The sequence below is a fragment of the Pleurodeles waltl genome, chromosome 4_2, assembly GCF_031143425.1.
Source record: "Pleurodeles waltl isolate 20211129_DDA chromosome 4_2, aPleWal1.hap1.20221129, whole genome shotgun sequence".
Classification (NCBI taxonomy): Eukaryota; Metazoa; Chordata; class Amphibia; order Caudata; family Salamandridae; genus Pleurodeles; species Pleurodeles waltl.
The window spans coordinates 516727600-516752652 of NC_090443.1; the positions used below are offsets into that span (position 1 = coordinate 516727600).

Here is a 25053-nt window from a genome sequence, read left to right on the forward strand (position 1 = left end):
GGGGTCCCTTCAGCGATGCAGGCAGGCAAGGGGGAGGCTCCTCGGGGTAGCCACCACCTGGGCAAGGGAGAGGGCCACCTGGGGGTCGCTCCTGCACTGCAAGACAGATCCTTCATGCCCGGGGGGCTGCGGGTGCAGTCTCTTTACCAGGCGTCAGATCTCAGAAGCAGGCAGTTGCGGTCAGGGGGAGCCTCGGGATTCACTCTGCAGGCATCTCTGTGGGGGCTCAGGGGGGTCAACTCTGGCTACTCATGGTCTCCTAGTCGCCGGGGAGTCCTCCCTGTGGTGTTTGTTCTCCACAAGTCAAGCCTGGGGCATCGGGTTCAGAGTGCAAAGTCTCACGCTTCCGGCGGGAAACGTGTGTTGTTTCAAAGTTGCTTCTTTGTTGCAAAGTTGCAGTCTTTGTGGAACAGAGCCGCTGTCCTCGGGAGTTCTTGGTCCTTCTAGATGCAGGGTAGTACTCGGAGGCTTCAGAGGTCGCTGGACCCTGTGGAACGTGTCGCTGGAGCAGTGTCTTTAGAAGTGGGGAGACAGGCCGGTAGAGCTGGGGCCAAATCAGTTGGTGTCTCCGTCTTCTCTGAAGGTTTTCAGCTCAGCAGTCCTTCTTAGGTTGCAGTAATCTATCTTGCTGTGTTCTGGGAGCCCCTAAATACTCAATTTAGGGGTGTGTTTAGGTCTGGGGGGTTAGTAGCCAATGGCTACAAGCCCGGAGGGTGGCTATACCCTCTTTGTGCCTCCTCCCTGTGGGGAGGAGGGCACATCCCTAATCCTATTGGGGGAATCCTCCATCTGCAAGATGGAGGATTTCTAAAGTCAGAGTCACCTCATCTCAGGACACCTTAGGGGCTGTCCTGACTGGCCAGTGATGACTCCTTGTTTTTCTCATTATTTCCTCCGGCCTTGCCGCCAAAAGTGGGGCTGTGTCCAGGGGGCGGGCATCTCCACTAGCTGGAGTGCCCTGGGGTGCTGTAACAAAGGGGGTGAGCCTTTGAGGCTCACCGCCAGGTGTTACAGTTCCTGCAGGGGGAGGTGAGAAGCACCTCCACCCAGTACAGGCTTTGTTACTAGCCACAGAGTGACAAAGGCACTCTCCCCATGTGGCCAACAACATGTCTGGTGTGTGGCAGGCTGCTAAAACTAGTCAGCCCACAATGGTAGTCTGTTAAGGTTTTAGGGGGCACCTCTAAGGTGCCCTCTGGGGTGTATGTTACAACAAAATGTACACTGGCATCAGTGTGCATTTATTGTGCCGAGAAGTTTGATACCAAACTTCAGTTTTCAGTGTAGCCATTATGGTGCTGTGGAGTTCGTGCATGACTGACTCCCAGACCATATACTCTTATGGCTACCCTACACTTACAATGTCTAAGGTTTTGCTTAGACACTGTAGGGGCATAGTGCTCATGCACCTATGCCCTCACCTACGGTATAGTGCACCCTGCCTTAGGGCTGTAAGGCCTGCTAGAGGGGTGACTTATCTATACCAATAGGCAGTGTGAGGTTGGAATGGCACCCTGAGGGGAGTGCCATGTCGACTTACTCATTTTGTCCTCACTAGCACACACAAGGTGGCAAGCAGTGTGTCTGTGCTGAGTGAGGGGTCCCCAGGGTGGCATAAGACATGCTGCAGCCCTTAGAGACCTTCCCTGGCATCAGGGCCTTTGGTACCAGGAGTACCAGTTACAAGGGACTTACCTGGATGCCAGGGTGTGCCAATAGTGGAAACAAAGGTACAGGGTAGGGAAAGAACACTGGTGTTGGGGCCTGGTTAGCAGGCCTCCACACACTTTCAAATCATAACTTGGCATCACCAACGGCAAAAAGTCAGGGGGTAACCATGCCAAGGAGGCATTTCCTTACACGTATGGCCTGGTTCATCCATACTTATTTCCTGCTCAAACCTGTGTCTTTCATGCATTTAGCTGGAAAGTCCTTGCTCTTCTGTGTAAGAGCTTCTTTTCGGCTCCGAAGCCGCTTTTTTCGGTACCGATGTTTCACAAAAAGTATTTTTTGGTTCCGACGATATTTTTCTCACTTTGGATGAGTCGAACTCTCGGTGTCGAGTTCATTCAGTGCCGGAATCTCGACCGGAGTCAGAAGTCTTCGGCAAATCTCTGGCCTTTTTCGGTGCTGATGTTAGATCACCTTCTTTTCGATGGGTTAAGCCATGGCCTGCTGGCGGTGGCGTCCCCTTGGCCTTAACGATCTTTGTGTGCGTTTTGGACGGGGCAGTTTTACTCACTGTTCTCTGCATCGTCGAAGGTCACTCACTTTCGGATTCGTCAGAGTACGTCCCCTGAATGGAAATTCTTTCCTCCTCTCCGACGTTGAGTTGTTCTCTCGGTGTCGACGGCATCTGCAGTCTTCTCGCTCGATCACGTAAGGTCTTTTTAGATCGAAACACTCAACAAGCCTCACAAGTATCCTCCCAGTGTTCTGGTGATAAGCACAGATTACAGACCAGGTGTTGGTCTGTATAGGGATACTTCGAGTGGCACTTCGGACAGAAGTGGAAGGGGGTCCGGTCCATTAGTCTTCGGCGATGGATGTGGTCAGGCCAACCAGGCCTGCTGAAGAACGGAAGCCCCGAAAGGGCGCCAGAGCGCTTTTACGATCGGTGCCGATAGAATAACACTAAACCGGTACCTAACGAGAACACCGTTGATTTTTCGATATTTAGCTAACTTTCCTGATTCGAAATACGGAGCGAAGAGGAACACGTCCGAACCCGATGGCGGAAAGAAAACAATCTAAGATGGAGTCGACGCCCATGCGCAATGGAGCCAAAAGGGGAGGAGTCCCTCGATCTCGTGACTCGAAAAGACTTCTTCGAAGAAAAACAACTTGTAACACTCCGAGCCCAACACTACATGGCAGGATAATGCACAGCATGTGTATCTGCAGCTACACATGCCACAGAACATATATACACACACACACACACACACACACACGTATTAAAAGGTTAAGTCTCTACATGGGCAAATACTCAAGCTACATGTGAACAACCCTGGGGGGCAAGACGTAATGTCAACAGATGCTGAACAGTTTCTATTTTCATGTAAATCAGACTCTGTGAATGATGTGTCAGAATATATCTTAGACTACACGCTACCTTCAATGCTCCAAGCAATATGTAAGCAGTGTCTTAAGTATAATGGAATGATCATGTGCTGTAGCACAGTGCTCACTGTGATGGAGTCTTTACCTCTGATGCACCAGATGGCACAAATGTTGCGAGGGGCTTATTCCAGGCTCCGGCAGGAGGAGGTTGGGGCAGGCTGACTGGTGCAACTAGGAATCAAAAGAAACAGGCATTCATAACTGGTGCTTATACAGGGCAAGTAAGAAAAAAAATCTTAATACTGTTTTTGCAGGTTTGGCAAATAAGGTATAGATTCAAAGGAAAACAATGATTTTAAAAATAAATAGCTGGAAAAGAAAGCATTAACATTCTCAACAGGTCACCAATGAAGAGGCGATGCATCAGAGAGTAGGATCAGCAGTAAAACTAGTTACATATTTGTAATCATTTTTTTTGGGTGGGTGCTGAAAAGGGAAGAGTAAGAGGATGATGAATCAAAATGTAGCTGTTTTGAGTGCTGCACCACTTTCAGATTTGGTTTTGTAAATACATGTGTAAATGAATCTTATATTCTCATAGAGGCTTGTAAAAAGTGTGTAAGGTTTTAACTAAAAGAAAAAAAACAGATTATATATATATATATATATACACACACACACACACACACACATTTAAAAACACACTTCAATATTCGACTGGGGCTGTAGAAGTTTGGATTTTTGTTTTTAAGTACTAAAATGAAGTATACTGTGCAGAGAGTCCAGTTTGCACAGGCATAAATAGATAGGTCTAGCACTTTATTTGTCGCAGAGTGGGTGTAGGAAGTTGGCTCTGTATGTACTATTTCAAAGTAAGAAATAGCATGCACAGAGTCCAAGGGTTCCCCTTAGAGGTTAGATAGTGGCAAAAAGAGATAATTCTAATGCTCTATTTTGTGGTAGTGTGGTCGAGCAGTAGGCTTATCAGAGGGTAGTTGTAAGGAAATGCCTCCTTGGCATGGTTACCCCCTGACGTTTTGCCTTTCCCAAGCTATGATTTGAAAGTGTGCTGAGGACTGCTAACCAGGCCCCAGCACCAGTGTTCTTTCCCTAACCTGTACTTTTGTTTCCACAATTGGCCCACCCTGGCATCCAGGTAAGTCCCTTGTAACTGGTGCCTCTGGTACCAAGGCCTCTGATGCCAGGGAAGGTCTCTAAGGGCTGCAGCATGACTTATGCCACCCTGGGGACCCCTACCTCAGCACAGACACACTGCTTGCCAGCTTGTGTGTGCTACTGGGGATAAAATGGCTAAGTCAACATGGCACTCCCCTCAGGGTGCCATGCCAACCTCACACTGCCTATATGTCTAGATAAGCCACCACTCTAGCAGGCCTTACAGCCCTAAGGCAGGGTGCACTATACCATAGGTGAGGGCATAAGTGCATGAGCACTATGCCCCTACAGTGTCTAAGCCAAACCTTAGACATTGTAAGTGCAGGGTAGCCATAAGAGTATATGGTCTGGGAGTCTGTCATGCACGAACTCCACAGCACCATAATGGCTACACTGAAAACTGGGAAGTTTGGTATCAAACTTCTCAGCACAATAAATGTACACTGATGCCAGTGTACATTTTATTGTAACATACACCCCAGAGGGCACCTTAGAGGTGCCCACTGAAACCTTAACCGACTACCCGTGTAGGCTCCCTAGTTTTAGCAGCGTGCCACACACCAGACATGTTGCTGGCCACATGGGGAGAGTGCCTTTGTCACTCTGTGGCTAGTAACAAAGCCTGTACTGGGTGGAGGTGCTTCTCACCTCCCCCTGCAGGAACTGTAACACCTGGCGGTGAGCCTCAGAGGCTCACCCCCTTTGTTACAGCACCCCAGGGCACTCCAGCTAGGGGAGTTGCCTGCCCCCTCCGGCCACGTCCCCACTTTTGGCAGCAAGGCCGGAGGAGATAATGAGAAAAATAAGGAGGAGTCACTGGCCAGTCAGGACAGCCCCTAAGGTGTCCTGAGCTGAGGTGACTAACTTTTAGAAATCCTCCATCTTGCAGATGGAGGATTATCCCAATAGGATTAGGGATGTGTCCCCCTCCCCTCAGGGAGGAGGCACAAAGAGGGTGTAGCCCCCCAGAACTAAACACACCCCTAAATTCAGTATTTAGGGGCTCCCCAGAACCTAGGAACTCAGATTCCTGCAACCTAAGAAGAAGAGGACTGCTGAGCTGAAAACCTGCAGAGAAGACAGACACCAACTGCTTTGGCCCCAGCTCTACCGGCCTGTCTCCCCACTTCTAAAGACACTGCTCCAGCGACGCGTTCCACAGGGTCCAGCAACCTCTGAAGCCTCTGAGGACTACCCTGCATCTAGAAGGACCAAGAACTCCCGAGGACAGCAGCTCGGTTCCCCAAAGACTGCAACTTTGCAACAAAGAAGCAACTTTGAAACAACACACGTTTCCTACCGGAAGCGTGAGACTTTGCACTCTGCACCCGACGCCCCACGGCTCGACTTGTAGAGCACAAACACCACAGGGAGGACTCCCCAGCGACTGCGAGACCGTGAGTAGCCAGAGTTGACACCCCTGAGCCCCCACAGCGACGCCTGCAGAGGGAATACAGAGGCTCCCCCTGACCGCGACTGCCTGCTTCAAAGACCCAACGCCTGGTAAAAACACTGCACCCGCAGCCCCCAGGACCCGAAGGATCCGACCTCCAGTGCAGGAGCAACCCCAGGTGGCCCTCTCCCTTGCCCAGGTGGTTGCTACCCCGAGGAGCCCCCCCCCCCCCCCCAATCGCTGAAGAGACCCATTGGTCTCCCATTAAAACCTATTGCAAACCCGACGCCTGTTTACACACTGCACCCAGCCGCCCCCCCTGCTACTGAGGGTGTACTTTTTGTGTGGGCTTGTCCCCCCCCCCCCCCCGGTGCCCTATAAAACCCCCTAGCCTGCCCTCCGAAGACACGGGTACTTACCTGCTGGCAGACTGGAACCGGGGCACCCCCTTCTCCATTGAAGCCTATGTGTTTTGGGCACCACTTTGACCTCTGCACCTGACCGGCCCTGAGCTGCTGGTGTGGTAACTTTAGGGTTGCTCTGAACCCCCAACGGTGGGCTACCTTGGACCCAAACTTGAACCCTGTAGGTGGTTTACTTACCTGCAAAAACTAACAAACACTTACCTCCCCCAGGAACTGTTGAAAATTGCACTGTCTAGTTTTAAAATAGCTTATTGCCATTTGTGTGAAAACTGTATATGCTATTTTGCTAATTCAAAGGTCCTAAGTGAAGTACCTTTCATTTAAAATATAGTTTGTTAATCTTGAACCTGTGGTACTTAAAATAAACTAAGAAAATATATTTTTCTATACAAAAACCTGTTGGCCTGGAATTGTCTCAGTGTGTTTTCCTATTTATTGCCTGTGTGTGTACAACAAATGCTTAACACTACCCTCTGATAAGCCTACTGCTCGACCACACTACCACAAAATAGAGCATTAGAATTATCTATTTTTGCCACTATCTTACCTCTAAGGGGAACCCTTGGACTCTGTGCATGCTATTCCTTACTTTGAAATAGCACATACAGAGCCAACTTCCTACATCATGCAAATAAATTCTTAAGCGAGGCCTGTCCAACCTTCGCATCTGCCCTAGCATCTGTATCAAGGCAGTAATGCTGTGTAAAGGTATGGACCGATTTCCAAGTGGCTGCCTTGCATATCTCTGCCAAAGGGATATTTCTCATTAAGGCCGCAGTAGCTGCCTTACCTCTAGTAGAATGGGCTTTTGGCTTGCCACCAAGAGATTTGTTCGCTAACTGATAACACAACAGTATACATGAAACAATCCACCAGGATAATGATTGCTTAGACGTGCCCAACCCTGTTCTACCTGGGCCATAGTTAACAAAGAGCTGCTGTGATTTACGCAAGCATTTTGTCCTGTCCAAGTAAAATTTAAAAACCCTCTTTACATCCAGAGAATGCAGAGTTCTCTCGGCAGGGGTAGTTGGATTTTGAAAGAAAGTCGGTAACGAAATGGTTTGGTTCACATGAAAGTCGGAAACGACTTTTGGTAAAAAATTTGGATGAGTCCTCATCACTACTTTCGCAGAATGAAAGACCGTGTAGGGTTCTTGAGCGCAAAGGGCCTGGATTTCGCTGTCCCTAAGCGCTGATGTGATTGCAACCAGAAAGGCAGTTTTCCACGTGAGATGTTGAAGTGATGCTTTATGTATTGGCTCGAACGGAGGTAGCATGAGACAATAGGACAACATTCAGTTCCCATGGAGATGGCCTCCTAATGGGAGGGAAAACCTTTAAGCCCTCCAGGAAGTCCTTGATAATTGGGATCCTAAAAAAGGAGGTTTGAGAGGGGCTCTTTCTATATGCCGTTAGAGCCGCCAAGTGCACTTTTATTGATGTCAATTGTAAAACCGATTTTGCCAAACTTAGCAAGTATGGCAGGATAGCTTCCTCTCCACAGGATACCGGGTCAACGTTGTTGTCCAAACACCACACACAGAATCTTTTCTGTGCATAAGCCGATCGTGTGGAAGGGCGCTTTGCTTTGGATTTTCATACAGTCCTGAGGTAGGTTTAAGTGTCCATATTGCACTAACTCAGGAGCCATGCTGCCAAACTCAATGATGAGAGGTTGGGATGAGATATCTGCCCTCTGAACTTCGTGAGAAGGTCCGGACAATGAGGAAGTCTGATGTGTGGCTTGAGTGACTGGTGCAGAAGGTCTGGAAACCACCATTGGTGTGGCCATTCTGGAGCAATTAGAATCATTTTGGATTGAGCACTGGATAGCTTCTGGAGGACTGCCGGTATCAGGGGAAGCGGTGGAAAGGCGTAAAGAAATGCTCCTGACCAGCTTATCCACAGGGCATTCCCCAGTGTCCCTGGATGGTAATATCTGGAGGCGAAGGTTTGGCATTTTTTGTTTTCTGGGGTTGCAAATAGGTCTATAGAGGGGGTACCCCATAGTGCAAAAATGGAACGAACGACATTGTCGTGTAATACCCATTCGTGATTCTCGTCCATTACACGGCTGAGAGCATCCGCTTGAACATTCTGCCTGCCCGGCAGGTGCGTTGCCACTAGCGACAGGTTCCTGGCTAGAAGCCAATGCCAGATTGTCTGAGCCTCTCTGGATAATATCCTGGACCTGGTGCCTCCTTGTTTGTTTACGTAATACATGGTGGTCACGTTGTCTGTCTGGAGGAGGAGAGTTTCCGTTTTCAGAGAAGGTAGGAAGGCCTTGAGCGCAAGATGGACTGCGTGAAGCTCCAGCAGGTTGATATGATAGAGACTCTCTGTGACCACTTGCCTTGGACTCGAAGATGATCCATGTGCGCTCCCCATCCGAGCAGCGATGTGTGTTACGATGGTTTGAGCTGGAGGCTGTTGATGGAAAGGAATCCCAACCAGGAGATTGTTGGGTGAACACCACCACTTGAGGGACTGTAAGGTGTGGGGGGGAAGAAGGACTCTGCTCTCCCAATCGTCCATCAGTTGACACCATTGGTCCTCCAGGCACTCGTGTAAGGGTCTCATATGGAGGCGAGCATTGGGAACAAGGTGGATAGGCGACGCCATTGAGCCCAGTAGAGAGGCTATTACTCTTGCAGTGGTCTGTGGTGTTCTCTCTAGTTGCTTGCACTTTTGGAGAATCGATAATCGTCGTTCCTCCGAAGGAAACACCTTTCCTTGATTGGTATCTATAATGGACCCTAAGTAATGCAGCCTTTGAACAGGCGTTGCTGTGGAGTTGAGAAGATTGACTTGAAGACCGAGATTCTGGAGCAGTTGAGTCCAGTTGAAATGTTGTTGGGCCTCTAGATAGTTGGAGGCCTTTATGAGCCAATCGTCTAGATAGGGGTAGACAAATATTCGATGCTTCCTCAAATGGGCGGCTACCACCGCCATGCATTTGGAAAAAGTTCTCGGCGCTGATTTGAGGCCGAAGGGTAGAACCGCAAATTGGTAATGGCTTTTGCCGACGGTGAACCGTAGGAATTTTCGATGTTTCTTGCTCACCGGAATGTGAAAATAAGCGCTGCGAAGGTCTATCGCACAGAGCCAGTCGCCCTGACGAAGATGCGGGTAAATTTGGTGCAAGGATAGCATCCTGAATTTCTCTTTGCGAATCCACTTGTTTGCTGTCCTTAGGTCTAGAATGGGACGAAACTCTGGTTTGTCCTTCTTTGGCACTAGAAAATACCTCAAATAAATCCCTTTCCTGCGTTGGTTGATTGGGACGGGCTCTATTGCTCTTTTTTGTAACAGAATATCTACTTCTAACTGAAGAGCTTCGAGATGGTGGCTGGCTGGTTTGGGTGGAACAGATGGAGGAGGATCGATGAATCTGAGAGCGTAACCATTTCGCACAATATTCAATACCCAGGCCCCCTGACTTTTTGCCTTTGCTGATGCTATGTTTACAATTGAAAGTGTGCTGAGGCCTGCTAACCAGGCCCCAGCACCAGTGTTCTTTCCCTAACCTGTACTTTTGTATCCACAATTGGCAGACCCTGGCATCCAGATCAGTCCCTTGTAACTGGTACTTCTAGTACCAAGGGCCCTGATGCCAAGGAAGGTCTCTAAGGGCTGCAGCATGTCTTATGCCACCCTGGAGACCTCTCACTCAGCACAGACACACTGCTTGCCAGCTTGTGTGTGCTAGTGAGAACAAAACGAGTAAGTCGACATGGCACTCCCCTCAGGGTGCCATGCCAGCCTCTCACTGCCTATGCAAGTATAGGTCAGTCACCCCTCTAGCAGGCCTTACAACCCTAAGGCAGGGTGCACTATACCATAGGTGAGGGTACCAGTGCATGAGCATGGTACCCCTACAGTGTCTAAACAAAACCTTAGACATTGTAAGTGCAGGGTAGCCATAAGAGTATATGGTCTGGGAGTTTGTCAAACACGAACTCCACAGCACCATAATGGCTACACTGAAAACTGGGAAGTTTGGTATCAAACTTCTCAGCACAATAAATGCACACTGATGCCAGTGTACATTTTATTGCAAAATACACCCCAGAGGGCACCTTAGAGGTGCCCCCTGAAACTTAACCGACTGTCTGTGTAGGCTGACTAGTTCCAGCAGCCTGCCACACTAGAGACATGTTGCTGGCCCCATGGGGAGAGTGCCTTTGTCACTCTGAGGCCAGTAACAAAGCCTGCACTGGGTGGAGATGCTAACACCTCCCCCAGGCAGGAGCTGTAACACCTGGCGGTGAGCCTCAAAGGCTCACCCCTTTGTCACAGCCCAGCAGGGCACTCCAGCTTAGTGGAGTTGCCCGCCCCCTCCGGCCACGGCCCCCACTTTTGGCGGCAAGGCTGGAGGGAACAAAGAAAGCAACAAGGAGGAGTCACTGGCCAGTCAGGACAGCCCCTAAGGTGTCCTGAGCTGAGGTGACTAACTTTTAGAAATCCTCCATCTTGCAGATGGAGGATTCCCCCAATAGGGTTAGGATTGTGACCCCCTCCCCTTGGGAGGAGGCACAAAGAGGGTGTACCCACCCTCAGGGCTAGTAGCCATTGGCTGCTAACCCCCCAGACCTAAACACGCCCTTAAATTTAGTATTTAAGGGCTACCCTGAACCCTAGAAAATTAGATTCCTGCAACAACAAGAAGAAGGACTGCCTAGCTGAAAACCCCTGCAGAGGAAGACCAGAAGACAACAACTGCCTTGGCTCCAGAAACTCACCGGCCTGTCTCCTGCCTTCCAAAGAACTCTGCTCCAGCGACGCCTTCCAAAGGGACCAGCGACCTCTGAATCCTCTGAGGACTGCCCTGCTTCGACGACGACAAGAAACTCCTGAGGACAGCGGACCTGCTCCAAAAAGACTGCAACTTTATCCAAAGAAGCAGCTTTAAAGAACCCTGCAATCTCCCCGCAAGAAGCGTGAGACTTGCAACACTGCACCCGACGACCCCGACTCGGCTGGTGGAGAACCAACACCTCAGGGAGGACCCCCGGACTACTCTACGACTGAGTACCAAAACCTGTCCCCCCTGAGTCCCCACAGCGCCGCCTGCAGAGGGAATCCCGAGGCTTCCCCTGACCGCAACTCTCTGAAACCTAAGTCCCGACGCCTGGAAAAGACCCTGCACCCGCAGCCCCCAGGACCTGAAGGACCGGACTTTCACTGCAGAAGTGACCCCCAGGAGTCCCTCTCCCTTGCCCCAAGTGGAGGTTTCCCCGAGGAAGCCCCCCCTTGCCTGCCTGCAGCGCTGAAGAGATCCCTTGATCTCTCATTGACTTCCATTGCGAACCCGACGCTTGTTCCAACACTGCACCCGGCCGCCCCCGCGCCGCTGAGGGTGAAATTTCTGTGTGGGCTTGTGTCCCCCCCGGTGCCCTACAAAACCCCCCTGGTCTGCCCTCTGAAGACGCGGGTACTTACCTGCTGGCAGACTGGAACCGGGGCACCCCCTTCTCTCCATTGAAGCCTATGCGTTTTGGGCACAACTTTGAACTCTGCACCTGACCGGCCCTGAGCTGCTGGTGTGGTCACTTTGGGGTTGCTCTGAACCCCCAACGGTGGGCTACCTTGGACCAAGAACTGAACCCTGTAAGTGTCTTACTTACCTGGTAAAACTAACAAAAACTTACCTCCCCCAGGAACTGTGAAAATTGCAGTGTCCACTTTTAAAATAGCTATTTGTGAATAACTTGAAAAGTATACATGCAATTGAAATGATTCAAAGTTCCTAATGTACTTACCTGCAATACCTTTCAAACAAGATATTACATGTTAAATTTGAACCTGTGGTTCTTAAAATAAACTAAGAAAATATATTTTTCTATACAAAACCTATTGGCTGGATTTGTCTCTGAGTGTGTGTACCTCATTTATTGTCTATGTGTATGTACAACAAATGCTTAACACTACTCCTTGGATAAGCCTACTGCTCGACCACACTACCACAAAATAGAGCATTAGTATTATCTCTTTTTACCACTATTTTACCTCTAAGGGGAACCCTTGGACTCTGTGCATGCTATTCCTTACTTTGAAATAGCACATACAGAGCCAACTTCCTACAGTTGTCCTCCGAGGCAATACATCAGACACTCAAAGAATAAATCAGAAACCAAATTAGGAAAATAACACATATATGGAAAATGTCACTTACCCAGTGTACATCTGTTCGTGGCATTAGTCGCTGCAGATTCACATGCTGTGCACATCCCGCCATCTGGTGTTGGGCTTGGAGTGTTACAAGTTGTTTTTCTTCGAAGAAGTCTTTGAGTCACGAGACCGAGGGACTCCTCCCATTTCGACTCCATTGCGCATGGGCGTCGACTCCATCTTCGATTGTTTTCCCCGCAGAGGGTGAGGTAGGAGTTGTGTATGCTAGTAATAGTGCCCATGCAATGGAGTGAATGCGTATGTACATAATGAAGTTTCAAGTAATTTATTTACAAATGTACAAATGTTTAAGATCAACTTCTAAACGGCTACAGGCTCCCGGGGAGGCGGGTGGGCGCATGTGAATCTGCAGCGACTAATGCCACGAACAGATGTACACTGGGTAAGTGACATTTTCCGTTCGATGGCATGTGTAGCTGCAGATACACATGCTGTGCATAGACTAGTAAGCAGTTATCTCCCCAAAAGCGGTGGTTCAGCCTGTAGGAGTTGAAGTAGTTTGAAATAATGTTCTTAGTACAGTTTGACCTACTGTTGCTTGTTGTGCAGTTAACACATCTACACTGTAGTGCTTGGTAAATGTATGAGGCGTAGACCATGTTGCTGCCTTACATATTTCGTTCATTGGAATATTTCCTAGAAAGGCCATGGTAGCACCTTTCTTTCTGGTTGAGTGTGCCTTTGGTGTAATAGGCAGTTCTCTTTTAGCTTTAAGATAGCAGGTTTGAATGCACTTAACTATCCATCTAGCAATGCCTTGTTTAGAAATTGGATTTCCTGTATGAGGTTTTTGAAAGGCGATAAATAGCTGTTTTGTCTTTCGAATTAGTTTTGTTCTGTCAATGTAGTACTTTAGTGCTCTTTTGATGTCTAATGTATGTAGTGCTCTTTCAGCTACAGAATCTGGCTGTGGGAAGAACACTGGTAATTCTACCGTTTGATTCAAGTGGAACGGTGAGATTACTTTTGGTAAAAATTTAGGATTGGTCCGTAGAACAACTTTATTTTTGTGTATTTGAATAAATGGTTCTTGAATGGTAAATGCTTGAATTTCACTCACTCTTCTTAGAGATGTGATGGCAATTAAAAATGCAACTTTCCACGTTAAGTATTGCATTTCACAAGAGTGCATGGGCTCAAAAGGTGGACCCATGAGTCGTGTTAAGACAATGTTGAGGTTCCATGAAGGAACTGGTGGTATTCTTGGTGGTATAATTCTCTTTAGGCCTTCCATAAACGCTTTTATGACTGGTATCCTAAACAATGAAGTTGAGTGCGTAATTTGCAGGTAAGCTGAAATTGCCGTAAGATGTGTTTTAATGGAAGAGAAAGCTAGTTTAGATTTTTGCAAATGTAGTAAGTATCCTACTATCTCTTTTGCAGATGCGTGTAAAGGTTGAATTTGATTATTATGGCAGTAATAAACAAATCTTTTCCACTTATTTGCATAGCAGTGTCTAGTGGTAGGTTTTCTAGCTTGTTTTATGACCTCCATACATTCCTGTGTGAGGTCTAAGTGCCAGAATTCTAGGATTTCAGGAGCCAAATTGCTAGATTCAGCGATGCTGGATTTGGATGTCTGATCTGTTGTTTGTGTTGTGTTAACAGATCTGGTCTGTTTGGCAGTTTGACATGAGGTACTACTGAAAGGTCTAGTAGTGTTGTGTACCAAGGTTGCCTTGCCCATGTCTGTGCTATTAGTATGAGTTTGTTTTGACTCAATTTGTTGACTAGATATGGAAGAAGTGGGAGAGGGGGAAAAGCGTACGCAAATATCCCTGACCAGTTCATCCATAGTGCATTGCCCCGAGACTGATGTTGTGGGTACCTGGATGCGAAGTTTTGGCATTTTGAGTTTTCTTTTGTTGCAAATAGATCTATTTGTGGTGTTCCCCATCTTTGTAAGTGTTTAGTATTTGGGGGTGAATCTCCCATTCGTGGATCTGTTGGTGATCCAGAGAGAGATTGTCCACTAACTGATTCTGAATCCCTGGAATAAAAACTGTGCTATTAGGCGAATGTGGTTGTGAACCGCCCAATGCCATATTCTCTGTGCCAGGAGACACAACTGTGTTGAGTATTCCTCCCTGTTTGTTCAGATAATACATCGTTGTCATGTTGTCTGTTTTGACAAGAATGGGTTTGTGGCTTATTATGGGTTGAAATGCCTTTAACGCTAGAAATACTGCCAGTAGTTCTAAGTGATTTATGTGAAACTGTCTCTGTTGAGTGTCCCATTGTCCTTGGATGCTGTGTTGATTGAGGCGTGCTCCCCACCCTATCTGTCGTTATTACGTATTGAGGCACTGGGTCTTGGAAAGGCAGCCCTTGGTTTAAATTTATATTGTTCCACCATTGAAACGAGGTGTATGTTTGGCGGTCTATCAACACTAGATCTAGAAGTTGACCCTGTGCCTGTGACCAATGTGATGCTAGGTACTGTTGTAAGGGCCACATGTGCAACCTTGCGTTTGGGACAATGGCTATGCATGAGGACATCATGCCTAGTAGTTTCATCACCATCTTGACTTGTATCCTTTGTTTTGGATACATGGTCTGTATTACATTGTGAAATGCCTGTACCCTTTGTGGACTTGGAGTGGCAATCCCTTTTGTTGTGTTGATTGTCACCCCTAAGTATTGCTGTGTTTGACACCGCTGAAGGTGTGACTTTTTGTAGTTGAGTGAGAAACCTAGTTTGTGGAGGGTTTCTATGACATACTTTGTGTGTTGTGATCACTGTTCTTGCGTGTTGGTTTTGATTAACCAATCGTCTAGGTACGGGAACACATGTATTTGCTGCCTCCTGATATGTGCAGCCACTACAGCCAGGCATTTTGTAAAAACTCTTGGCGCAGTTGTTATCCCGAATGGCAACACTTTGAATTGGTAATGAACCCCTTGGAATACAAACCTTAAGTACTTTCTATGTGAAGGATGTATCGGTATATGGAAGTATGCATCCTTTAGGTCTAGTGTTGTCCTGTAGTCTTGTTTGAGCAATGGGATTACGTCCTGTAATGTCACCATGTGAAAGTGATCTGATTTGATGTAGGTATTTAATGTTCTGAGATCTAATATAGGTCTTAGGGTTTTGTCCTTTTTGGGTATGAGAAAGTACAGCGAGTAAACTCCTGTTCCTTTCTGATGAATTGGTACCAGTTCTATTGCATCTTTTTGTAACAACGCTTGGACCTCTAGTTGTAGAAGATCCATGTGTTTTGACATATTGTGTGTTTTCGGTGGGACATTTGAAGGGAATTTGAGAAATTCTATGCAATAACCATGCTGGATAATTGCTAGGACCCAAGTGTCTGTTATTTCCTCCCAATGTTTGTAGAACTTGGTTAGTCTCCCCCCCACAGGTGTTATGTGTTGGGGATTTGTGACGTCGAAGTCACTGCTTGTTTTCAGGAGTTTTGGGACTTTGGAACTTCCCTCTACTCTTTTGGAATTGGCCTCTTCTATATTGTCCTTGCAAATTCCCCGCTGATATTGGCTCTGATAAGTGGGCCTTGTTTGTGAGGTTGTGGGTTCTGTGCTTTGTCCTCGAAACCCCCCTCGAAACTGTGTTTTACGAAATGTGCCTCTGCTCTGTGGGGAGTAGAGTGCGCCCATGGCTTTGGCCGTATCAGTGTCCTTTTTAAGTTTTTCGATAGCAGTGTCCACCTCCGGCCCAAACAACTGCTGTCCACTAAAAGGCATATTAAGCACAGCCTGTTGGATTTCAGGCTTGAATCCTGAGGTGCGCAGCCATGCGTGCCTTCGAATTGTCACTGCTGTATTTACAGTTCTTGCAGCTGTGTCTGCTGCGTCCATTGCTGAACGTATCTGGTTATTGGAGATACTTTGGCCCTCTTCTACCACTTGTTGTGCACGTTTTTGGAATTCTTTGGGCAGATGTTCAATAAAGTGTTGCATTTCATCCCACTGGGCTCTGTCATATCTTGACAGCAAAGCCTGTGAATTAGCAATGCGCCATTGATTGGCAGCTTGTGCTGCCACTCTTTTTCCCACTGCGTCGAACTTGCGACTTTGTCGGGTGGTGGTGCATCTCCGGAGGTGTGTGAATTCGCCCTTTTACGTGCTGCGCCAACTACTACTGAATCCGGTGTCAGTTGCTGCGTAATGAACATAGGGTCTGTTGGTGGAGGCTTGTACTTTTTCTCCACCCTAGGAGTGATGGCCCTGCCTTTTACGGGTTCTTGAAATATTTGCTTTGCGTGTTTCAACATTACCGGTAGCATCGGAAGACTCTGGTACTGACTATGTGTGGACGACAGAGTATTAAATAAAAAGTCATCTTCGATAGGTTCAGCGTGCAGTGTCATGTTGTGAAAAGCAGCTGCTCTGGACACCACCTGCGTGTAAGCAGTACTGTCTTCAGGTGGTGATGGTCTTGCTGGGTAACAGTCTTGACTGTTATCTGACACAGGCGCATCATAAAGGTCCCATGCATCTGGGTCATCTTGGCTCATGCTTGTGTGTGTTGGAGACTGCACCATAGGTGGGCTAGCGATTGGTGATAATTGCAGTGAGCGTTGAGGTGATGGTGGCGGAGTTACTTGTTTTGCCACCTTTGCTTGTGGTGGTTTATCCTTCTCTTGGAAAGCCAGTTTCCTTTTCATCCTTATAGGAGGGAGAGTTCTTATCTTCCCTGTCTCTTTTTGGATATGGAGCCTTCTCTGAGTATAATCTGGCTCCCCTGCTTCTAGCTCTTGGCCGAATTTATAGCTTTGCATTTGTGTGTAAAGCCCTTGCTCCTCGGTGTAGGAACTTGTTTTAGGCTCCGAAGCCGGATGTTTCGGTATCAAAACCTTTTCCACCATCTTTTTCGGCTCCAAAGCCACTTTTTTGTGTTTCGGTGTTCCAATTTCTCGGTGCCGACTCATCTCGGTGCCGGTCTCTCGATGTCAAGATTGTTCTGACCCAGTGTCTCGGGCCGAGTCTTTCCTGTGCCGGTATCTCGACCGGAGTCGGATGACTTCGACACGTGTGCCCTTCTTCGGTGGCGATGGACGGTCACCGATTTTTTGGGTTAAGCCATGGCCTGCCGGCGGTGGCGTCCCCTAGGCTCTGATGATTTTAACGTGAGTTTTGGACGGGGCTGTTTTACTCACGGTTTTCGGCATCTGTTCTGTTTCGGCCTCGTCCGAGTCAGCAATGGAGAAGGTTTCTTCCTCCAAGTGGTGGTGTCCTGACGGCACCAACGCCATTTGGAGCCTTCTCGCTCTCCGGTCCCTCAGCGTTTTTCTCGATCGAAACGCTTGACAGGCCTCACAGGTATCCTCTTTGTGTTCAGGAGACAAACACAAATTACAGACCAAATGTTGATCTGTGTAAGGATACTTGTTGTGGCATTCGGGGCAGAAGCGGAATGGGGTCCGTTCCATTAGTCTTGAGGACGCACGTGGTCGGGCCGACCAGGCCCCGCCGGGGAATTGAAACCCCGAAGGGCCACCGGAGCTCTTCAAAATTCGGTGTCGATCTGTGATAACTAACCCGATACCGAACGCAAAAAATACGGTCACATTTTTCCGATATCTAACTAACTTTCCGAACCGAAACACGGAGCGAAGAGGAACACGTCCGAACCCGATGGCAGAAAGAAAACAATCCAAGATGGAGTCGACGCCCATGCGCAATGGAGCCGAAAGGGGAGGAGTCCCTCGATCTCGTGACTTGAAAAGACTTCTTCGAAGAAAAACAACTTGTAACACTCCGAGCCCAACACTAGATGGCAGGATATGCACAGCATGTGAACTTGCAGCTACACATGCCATCGGACATATATATATATATATATATATACTCTTTGAACAAAAGGACTTTGGTTTAGGTTAAATAGTTTTAAAATTAAAAACACTTCAGTTTACATTAAAAAAAAAATCTAAAAAACAAAACAAAAAACAACAACAAATGCAGTTTTGCAATTAAGTATTCTCCTTTCAAACCCAGTCTCCGGGGTTTTAGGTCAACACCAGGCAAGGTTCATATCTGTACCAAGAGTGCACCCACAGCGGCACGAGGGCAGCAGAAGTCAAATTCAGAGTTGGGTGTCAAATGTTAACAAATAGAGAATGGGGATGAATGAAGATACGCTGTTGCTGTTCACAAATTTATAGAAGTGGAGTCAGGGGTTGATCTACTGGAGCTGAGGCAAATACAAGGGAGGGGCCACAAAGCAGCAATAAACTTACACCCTCAGCGTCACTGGGGCGGCTGGGTGCAGAATGCAAACAGCGTTTGGCGCTCAATGTTATCCAAGGGAGGAGATCGGTTTCAGAAACAAGCTGCAGTCTTTGGCCAGGTGAAGACAATCAACAGCTGCCAGGGTAAGTAGAGATGTCAGGGGTCGTAGGGGCACCAATGGTGCAGCTCTCAAAGGTCAAAGGGCTCCAGGTGCAGGGGTGTCTTTAGGTGTCAGAAATAGTTTAGCAGGCAGGTCGTTGTCAGGAGTCGTCTTCGGACTGAGGATGCAAGGGTTGCTGTAGAGACCAGCACTGATCAGCCCACAGTGGACTCTTGCTCACAAGCACTGGGAAACCTTCACAGAATCGGTGGGCCACTTGGACTCGGGTCGTGGGCATCCGGTGCAGAGGTGGTTTTCCTGCTCCTCAGGTTTATTTTGGACAGGTCCGCTGTCCACAGGAGATCTGGGTCTTTCTTGAAGGCAGGCGGTCCTCCCAAGGCTTTGGAGGTCACCTGGCTGCAGGACAAGTCATCTTCTGGTGCAGGTTCAGATAGGCAGGTTGGCCTGGGGCCAAGTCAGTTGCTGTCTTCAGTCTTCTCTGCTGGTGCAACTTCGTAGTGTCAGGCTTTTCTAAGGTCATCAGGGGTTCGGGGGCGCCACCTAAGAACAGAATTTAGGGGCATTACAGAGAATGCTAGGTGATAGCCAATGGGCTACTCACCATTAGGGTGACTACACCCTTCCTATAACCACTTCCTTTGGGAAGTGCATAGCCCTAACCCTATTGGACTAATTCCATCCATACAACATGGAGGAATTTAAAAAGTAGTGTACACTTCAGCTCGTCCATGTTAACGGTGGGTCAGGCATGAAGCGGGCACGCCTCCTAATTTAATAAATGTTCCTGCCTGTATTGTTCCCAAAAGTGGGGTCAGGAACTGCGGATCGATCCATTGTAGGAAGCTGGCTCTGTAAATACTATATCAAAATGAGATATAGTGTGCTCAGAGTCTAGGGGTTCCCCAGAGGCTTCACAGAGGCTAAAGTAGATCCTAATGCTCACTTTTGTGGTAGTGTGGTCGAGCAGTTGGCTTATCAGAGGGTAGTGCAAAGCATGTGCTGTACACATACAAACAATAGAAGAAGCACACACTGTAAGGAAATGCCTCCTTGGCATGGTTACCTCCTGACTTTTTGCCTTTGCTGATGCCAAGTTATGATTTGAAAGTGTGCTGAGGCCTGCTAACCAGGCCCCAGCACCAGTGTTCTTTCCCTAACCTGTACCTTTTGTAGGAAGTTGGCTCTGTATGTGCTATTTCAAAGTAAGGAATAGCATGCACAGAGTCCAAGGGTTCCCCTTAGAGGTAAAATAGTGGTAAAAAGAGATAATACTAATGCTCTATTTTGTGGTAGTGTGGTCGAGCAGTAGGCTTATCCAAGGAGTAGTGTTAAGCATTTGTTGTACATATACATAGGCAATAAATGAGGTACACACACAGAGACAAATCCAGCCAATAGGTTTTGTATAGAAAATGAAAATGTCACTTACCCAGTGTACATCTGTTCGTGGCATCAGTCGCTGAGATTCACATGGTATGCATGAGCTCGCCATCTGGTGTTGGGTCGGAGTGTTACAAGTTGTTTTTCTTCGAAGAAGTGTTTTCGAGTCACGGGACCGAGTGACTCCTCCTTCTGTGCTCATTGCGCATGGGCGTCGACTCCATCTTCGATTGTTTTCCCCGCAGAGGGTGAGGTAGGAGTTGTACTATAGTAATAGTGCCCGCGCAATGAAAAATGTAAGTATGTACCTATTAAAGGATTAAGTAATATATATACAAATGTACAAAATTGAAGGTAACTTCTGAACTGCTACAGGCTTCCGGGGAGGTGGGTGGGTCCATGTGAATCTCAGCGACTGATGCCACGAACAGATGTACACTGGGTAAGTGACATTTTCAGTTCGATGGCATCTGTCGCTGTAGATACACATGGTATGCATAGACTAGTAAGCAGTTAGTTCCCCATAAGCGGTGGTTTAGCCTGTAGGAGTAGAAGTTGTCTGAAATAGAGTTCTTAATACAGCTTGACCTACTGTAGCTTGTTGTGCGGATAGCACATCTATACAGTAGTGTTTGGTGAATGTGTGAGGCGTAGACCAAGTGGCTGCCTTACATATTTCCTGCATTGGGATGTTTCCTAAAAAGGCCATTGAAGCACCTTTTTTCCTTGTTGAATGTGCCCTGGGAGTAATGGGCAGTTGTCTTTTTGCTTTAAGGTAGCAGATTTGGATGCATTTAACTATCCATCTGGCTATACCTTGTTTTGATATTGGGTTACCTGCATGAGGTTTTTGGAATGCAATAAATAGCTGTTTAGTTTTTCTGATGTTCTTCGTTCTGTCAATGTAGTACATTAATGCTCTTTTGACATCTAATGTATGTAGTGCTCTTTCAGCCACAGAATCTGGTTGTGGGAAAAAAACTGGTAGTTCTACCGTTTGATTTAGATGGAATGGTGAAATAACTTTTGGTAAAAATTTTGGATTAGGTCGTAGGACGACCTTATTTTTATGTATTTGTATAAAAGGCTCTTGTGTTGTGAACGCCTGAATTTCACTTACTCTTCTTAGAGATGTAATGGCGATGAGAAAGGCAACTTTCTAGGTTAGGAATTGTATACCGCAAGAGTGCATGGGTTCGAAAGGTGGGCCCATGAGTCTTGTTAGAACCACGTTTAGGTTCCATGAAGGAACAGGTGGTGTTCTTGGTGGTATAATTCTCTTAAGCCCTTCTATGAATGCTTTGATAACTGGTATCCTATACAAGGAAGTTGAATAGGTAGTTTGCAGGTATGCAGATATTGCTGCAAGGTGTATTTTAATAGAAGAGAAGGCTAGCTTTGCTTTTTGTAAATGGAGCAAGTAATTTACTATATGTTTTGGAGTTGCGTCTAGTGGTTGTATCTGATTATGATGGCAGTACCAAACAAATCTTTTCCACTTACTTGCGTAGCAGTGTCTAGTGGATGGCCTTCTGGCCTGCTTTATGACTTCCATACACTCTTGGCTAAGTTGTAAGTGTCCGAATTCTAGGATTTCAGGAGCCAGATTGCTAGATTCAGCGATGCTGGGTCCGGGTGTCTGATCTGTTGGTTGTGTTGCGTTAACAGATCTGGTTTGTTGGGCAGTTTGATGTGTGGTACTACAGACAGATCTAGCAGTGTTGTGTACCAGGGTTGTCTTGCCCACGTTGGTGCTATTAAAATGAGTTTGAGTTTGTTTTGACTCAATTTGTTTACTAGGTAAGGAAGGAGAGGGAGAGGAGGAAAAGCGTAAGCAAATATTCCTGACCAGTTCATCCATAGGGCATTGCCTTGGGATTGCTTGTGTGGGTATCTGGACGCGAAGTTTTGGCATTTTGCGTTCTCTTTTGTTGCAAATAAGTCTATTTGTGGTGTTCCCCAGAGTGTGAAGTAGGTGTTCAGAATCTGTGGGTGGATTTCCCATTCGTGGACTTGCTGGTGATCTCGAGAGAGATTGTCTGCCAGCTGATTCTGGATCCTCGGAATAAACTGTGCTATTAGACCAATTTGATGGTGGATTGCCCACTTCCATATTTTTTGAGCTAACAAGCTTAACTGCGTTGAATGTGTTCCTCCTTGTTTGTTTAGATAATACATCGTTGTCATGTTGTCTGTTTTGACAAGGATGTATTTGTGGGTTATGATTGGTTGGAAAGCTTTTAGTGCTTGAAAAACTGCTAATAATTCTAGATGATTTATATGCAGTTTTGTTTGATGTATGTTCCATTGTCCTCTTATGCTGTGTTGATTGAGATGTGCTCCCCACCCTGTCATGGAAGCATCTGTTGTTATTACGTACTGTGGCACTGGGTCTTGGAAAGGCCGCCCTATGTTTAAATTTATACTGTTCCACCATAGAAGCGAGAGGTAAGTTTGGCGGTCTAGCAACACCAGATCTAGAAGGTGACCCTGTGCTTGAGACCACTGTGAGGCTAGGCACTGTTGTAAGGGCCTCATGTGCAGTCTTGCGTTTGGGACAATGGCTATGCATGAGGACATCATGCCTAGGAGCTGTAGTATTGTCCTTGCTTGTATTGTTTGGTTTGGAGACATGTGTTGAATGACTCTGTTGAAATTGTGGATCCTCTGTGGAGTTGGCGTTGCTACTCCTTTTGTCGTGTCTATTATGGCTCCTAGATATTGCTGTACTTTGCTTGGCAGAATGTTTGATTTTGCAAAGTTGACGGTGAACCCTAGTTTGTAGAGGGTTTGTATGACTTGACTTGTGTGGTTTGAGCATTGTGTGAGCGAACTGGTTTTGATTAGCCAGTCGTCTAGATACGGGAACACATGTATTTGCTGCCTTCTGATGTGTGCAGCGACTACTGCTAGGCATTTTGTGAATACTCTTGGAGCGGTTGTTAAACCAAAAGGCAATACTTTGAATTGGTAATGTATTCCTTTGAATACAAACCTTAGATATTTCCTGTGAGATTGATGTATTGGTATATGGAAATATGCGTCCTTGAGGTCTAGGGTTGTCATGTAGTTGTGTTTTTTGAGCAATGGTAACACTTCTTGTAGTGTGACCATGTGAAAGTGGTCTGATTTGATGAATGTGTTTACTACTCTGAGGTCTAGAATTGGTCTCAGTGTTTCGTCCTTTTTTGGTATCAAGAAGTACAGCGAATAAACTCCTGTGTTTATTTGTGTGCTTGGTACTAATTCTATTGCATTTTTTCGCAGTAGTGCTTGAACTTCTATCTCTAGAAGCTGTGAATGGTATTTTGATAAATTTTGTGATTTTGGTGGTATGTCTGGGGGGAATTGCAGGAATTCTATGCAATAACCATGTTGGATAATTGCTAGGACCCATGTGTCTGTAGTTATTTTGTCCCATGCTTCGTAATATTGACGTATCCTCCCCCCCACTGGTGTTGTGTGGGAGGGGTGAGTGACGTGTGAGTCACTGCTTGTTGGTAGTGGTTTTGGGGCTTTGAAATCTTCCTCTATTCCTAGGGAATTGCCCCCCTCTATACTGGCCCCGAAAACCTCCCCTTACTGTCCCTGGTAGGTGGGCGGTGCGGACTGTGAGGTGCTAGCTTGTGAGGCCTGACCCCGAAACCCTCCTCTAAAAGGTGTTTTGCGGAAGGTGTTATAAGATCCTCTGCTCTGCGGGGAGTAGAGTGCGCCCATGGCTTTGGCAGTGTCAGTGTCCTTCTTGAGCTTTTCTATGGCTGTGTCGACCTCCGGACCGAACAGAAGTTTTTCGTTGACTGGCATGTTAAGCACTGCCTGCTGAATTTCTGGTTTGAATCCAGACGTTCTGAGCCATGCGTGCCTACGGATGGTAACCGACGTATTAATGGTCCTTGCGGCTGTGTCTGCTGCGTCCATGGAGGAGCGTATTTGATTGTTGGAAATGTTTTGACCATCCTCAACAACCTGTTTTGCTCTTTTTTGCAGATCTTTTGGGAGATGTTCAATGAGATGCTGCATCTCATCCCAGTGGGCTCTGTCGTATCGCGCAAGCAGCGCTTGTGAATTTGCGATGCGCCACTGGTTTGCTGCTTGGACAGCAACCCTCTTCCCGGCTGCATCAAACTTCCTGCTTTCTTTATCTGGGGGAGGTGCATCCCCAGAAGTGTGTGAATTTGCCCGTTTTCTGGCAGCCCCTACCACCACAGAATCTGGTGGCAGCTGAGAGGTGATGAATACAGGGTCCGTAGGAGGCGCCTTATACTTTTTGTCCACCCTAGGCGTCACTGCCCTACTTTTAACTGGCTCCTTGAAAATGTCCTTTGCATGGCGCAGCATGCCTGGGAGCATCGGCAGGCTTTGGTAGGAGCTGTGGGTTGAAGAGAGGGTGTTAAATAAAAAATCATCCTCTACTTGTTCCGAGTGTAGTTCCACATTATGGAATAGTGCTGCTCTGGCCACCACTTGTGAGTAGGCTGTGCTGTCTTCCGGTGGTGATGGCCTAGTTGGGTATGGGTCTGGGCTGTTATCAGACACTGGTGCGTCGTACAAGTCCCACGCATCCTGATCTTGGGTCATCGTGGCTCATGGCGGTGTGAGCTGGCGAATGTGACGGGGTGTAAGTTGGCGAAGCCGGAGTTACAGGTGGAGGCGAGGGAGGAGGTGTTACCTTTTGTGCTGTTTGTTGCTGAGGAGTAAACTGAAGCGTTCTCTTTCGTTTGACAGGTGGAAGGGTACTGATCTTCCCAGTCCCCTGCTGAATAAAGATACGCTTTTGCGTGTGATCCACGTCAGTGGATTGCAGTTCTTGTTCAAATCTATGTTTCTTTATTTGTGAAGACATAGAATGCTCTTCAGTATAGGAGCCTGATGTCGCTTTTTTCGGCTCCGAAAACCCTGTTGATTGTTTTTTCGGCTCCGAGGTAACCTTCCTCTTTTTCTGTGCCGAAAATTCTTGGCCTCTATGGTCTTCGGCGCCACTGTCTCGGCGTCGATCCGTGTCGACACCGAACTCTCGGTGTCGATGCTTCTGTTTAGCACTCTCTCGGTCCCGAGGAGGCTGCGTGCCGGTGTCTCGACCGAAGTCGGACGATCTCGACACTGAATGG

General features: G+C 47.3%; 1 protein-coding gene across 3 annotated transcripts in view; it reads right to left on the reverse strand.

Moving 5' to 3' along the window:
- PRRC2C (proline rich coiled-coil 2C) overlaps positions 1-25053 on the reverse strand; it is a 1097702-nt gene that overhangs the window by 476710 nt on the left and 595939 nt on the right. For all 3 annotated transcript variants that reach the window (XM_069232016.1, XM_069232017.1, XM_069232015.1), the window contains exon 19: positions 3209-3294. In XM_069232016.1, the coding sequence (XP_069088117.1) occupies positions 3209-3294 (86 nt within the window). The remainder of the gene's footprint in view (positions 1-3208; positions 3295-25053) is intronic.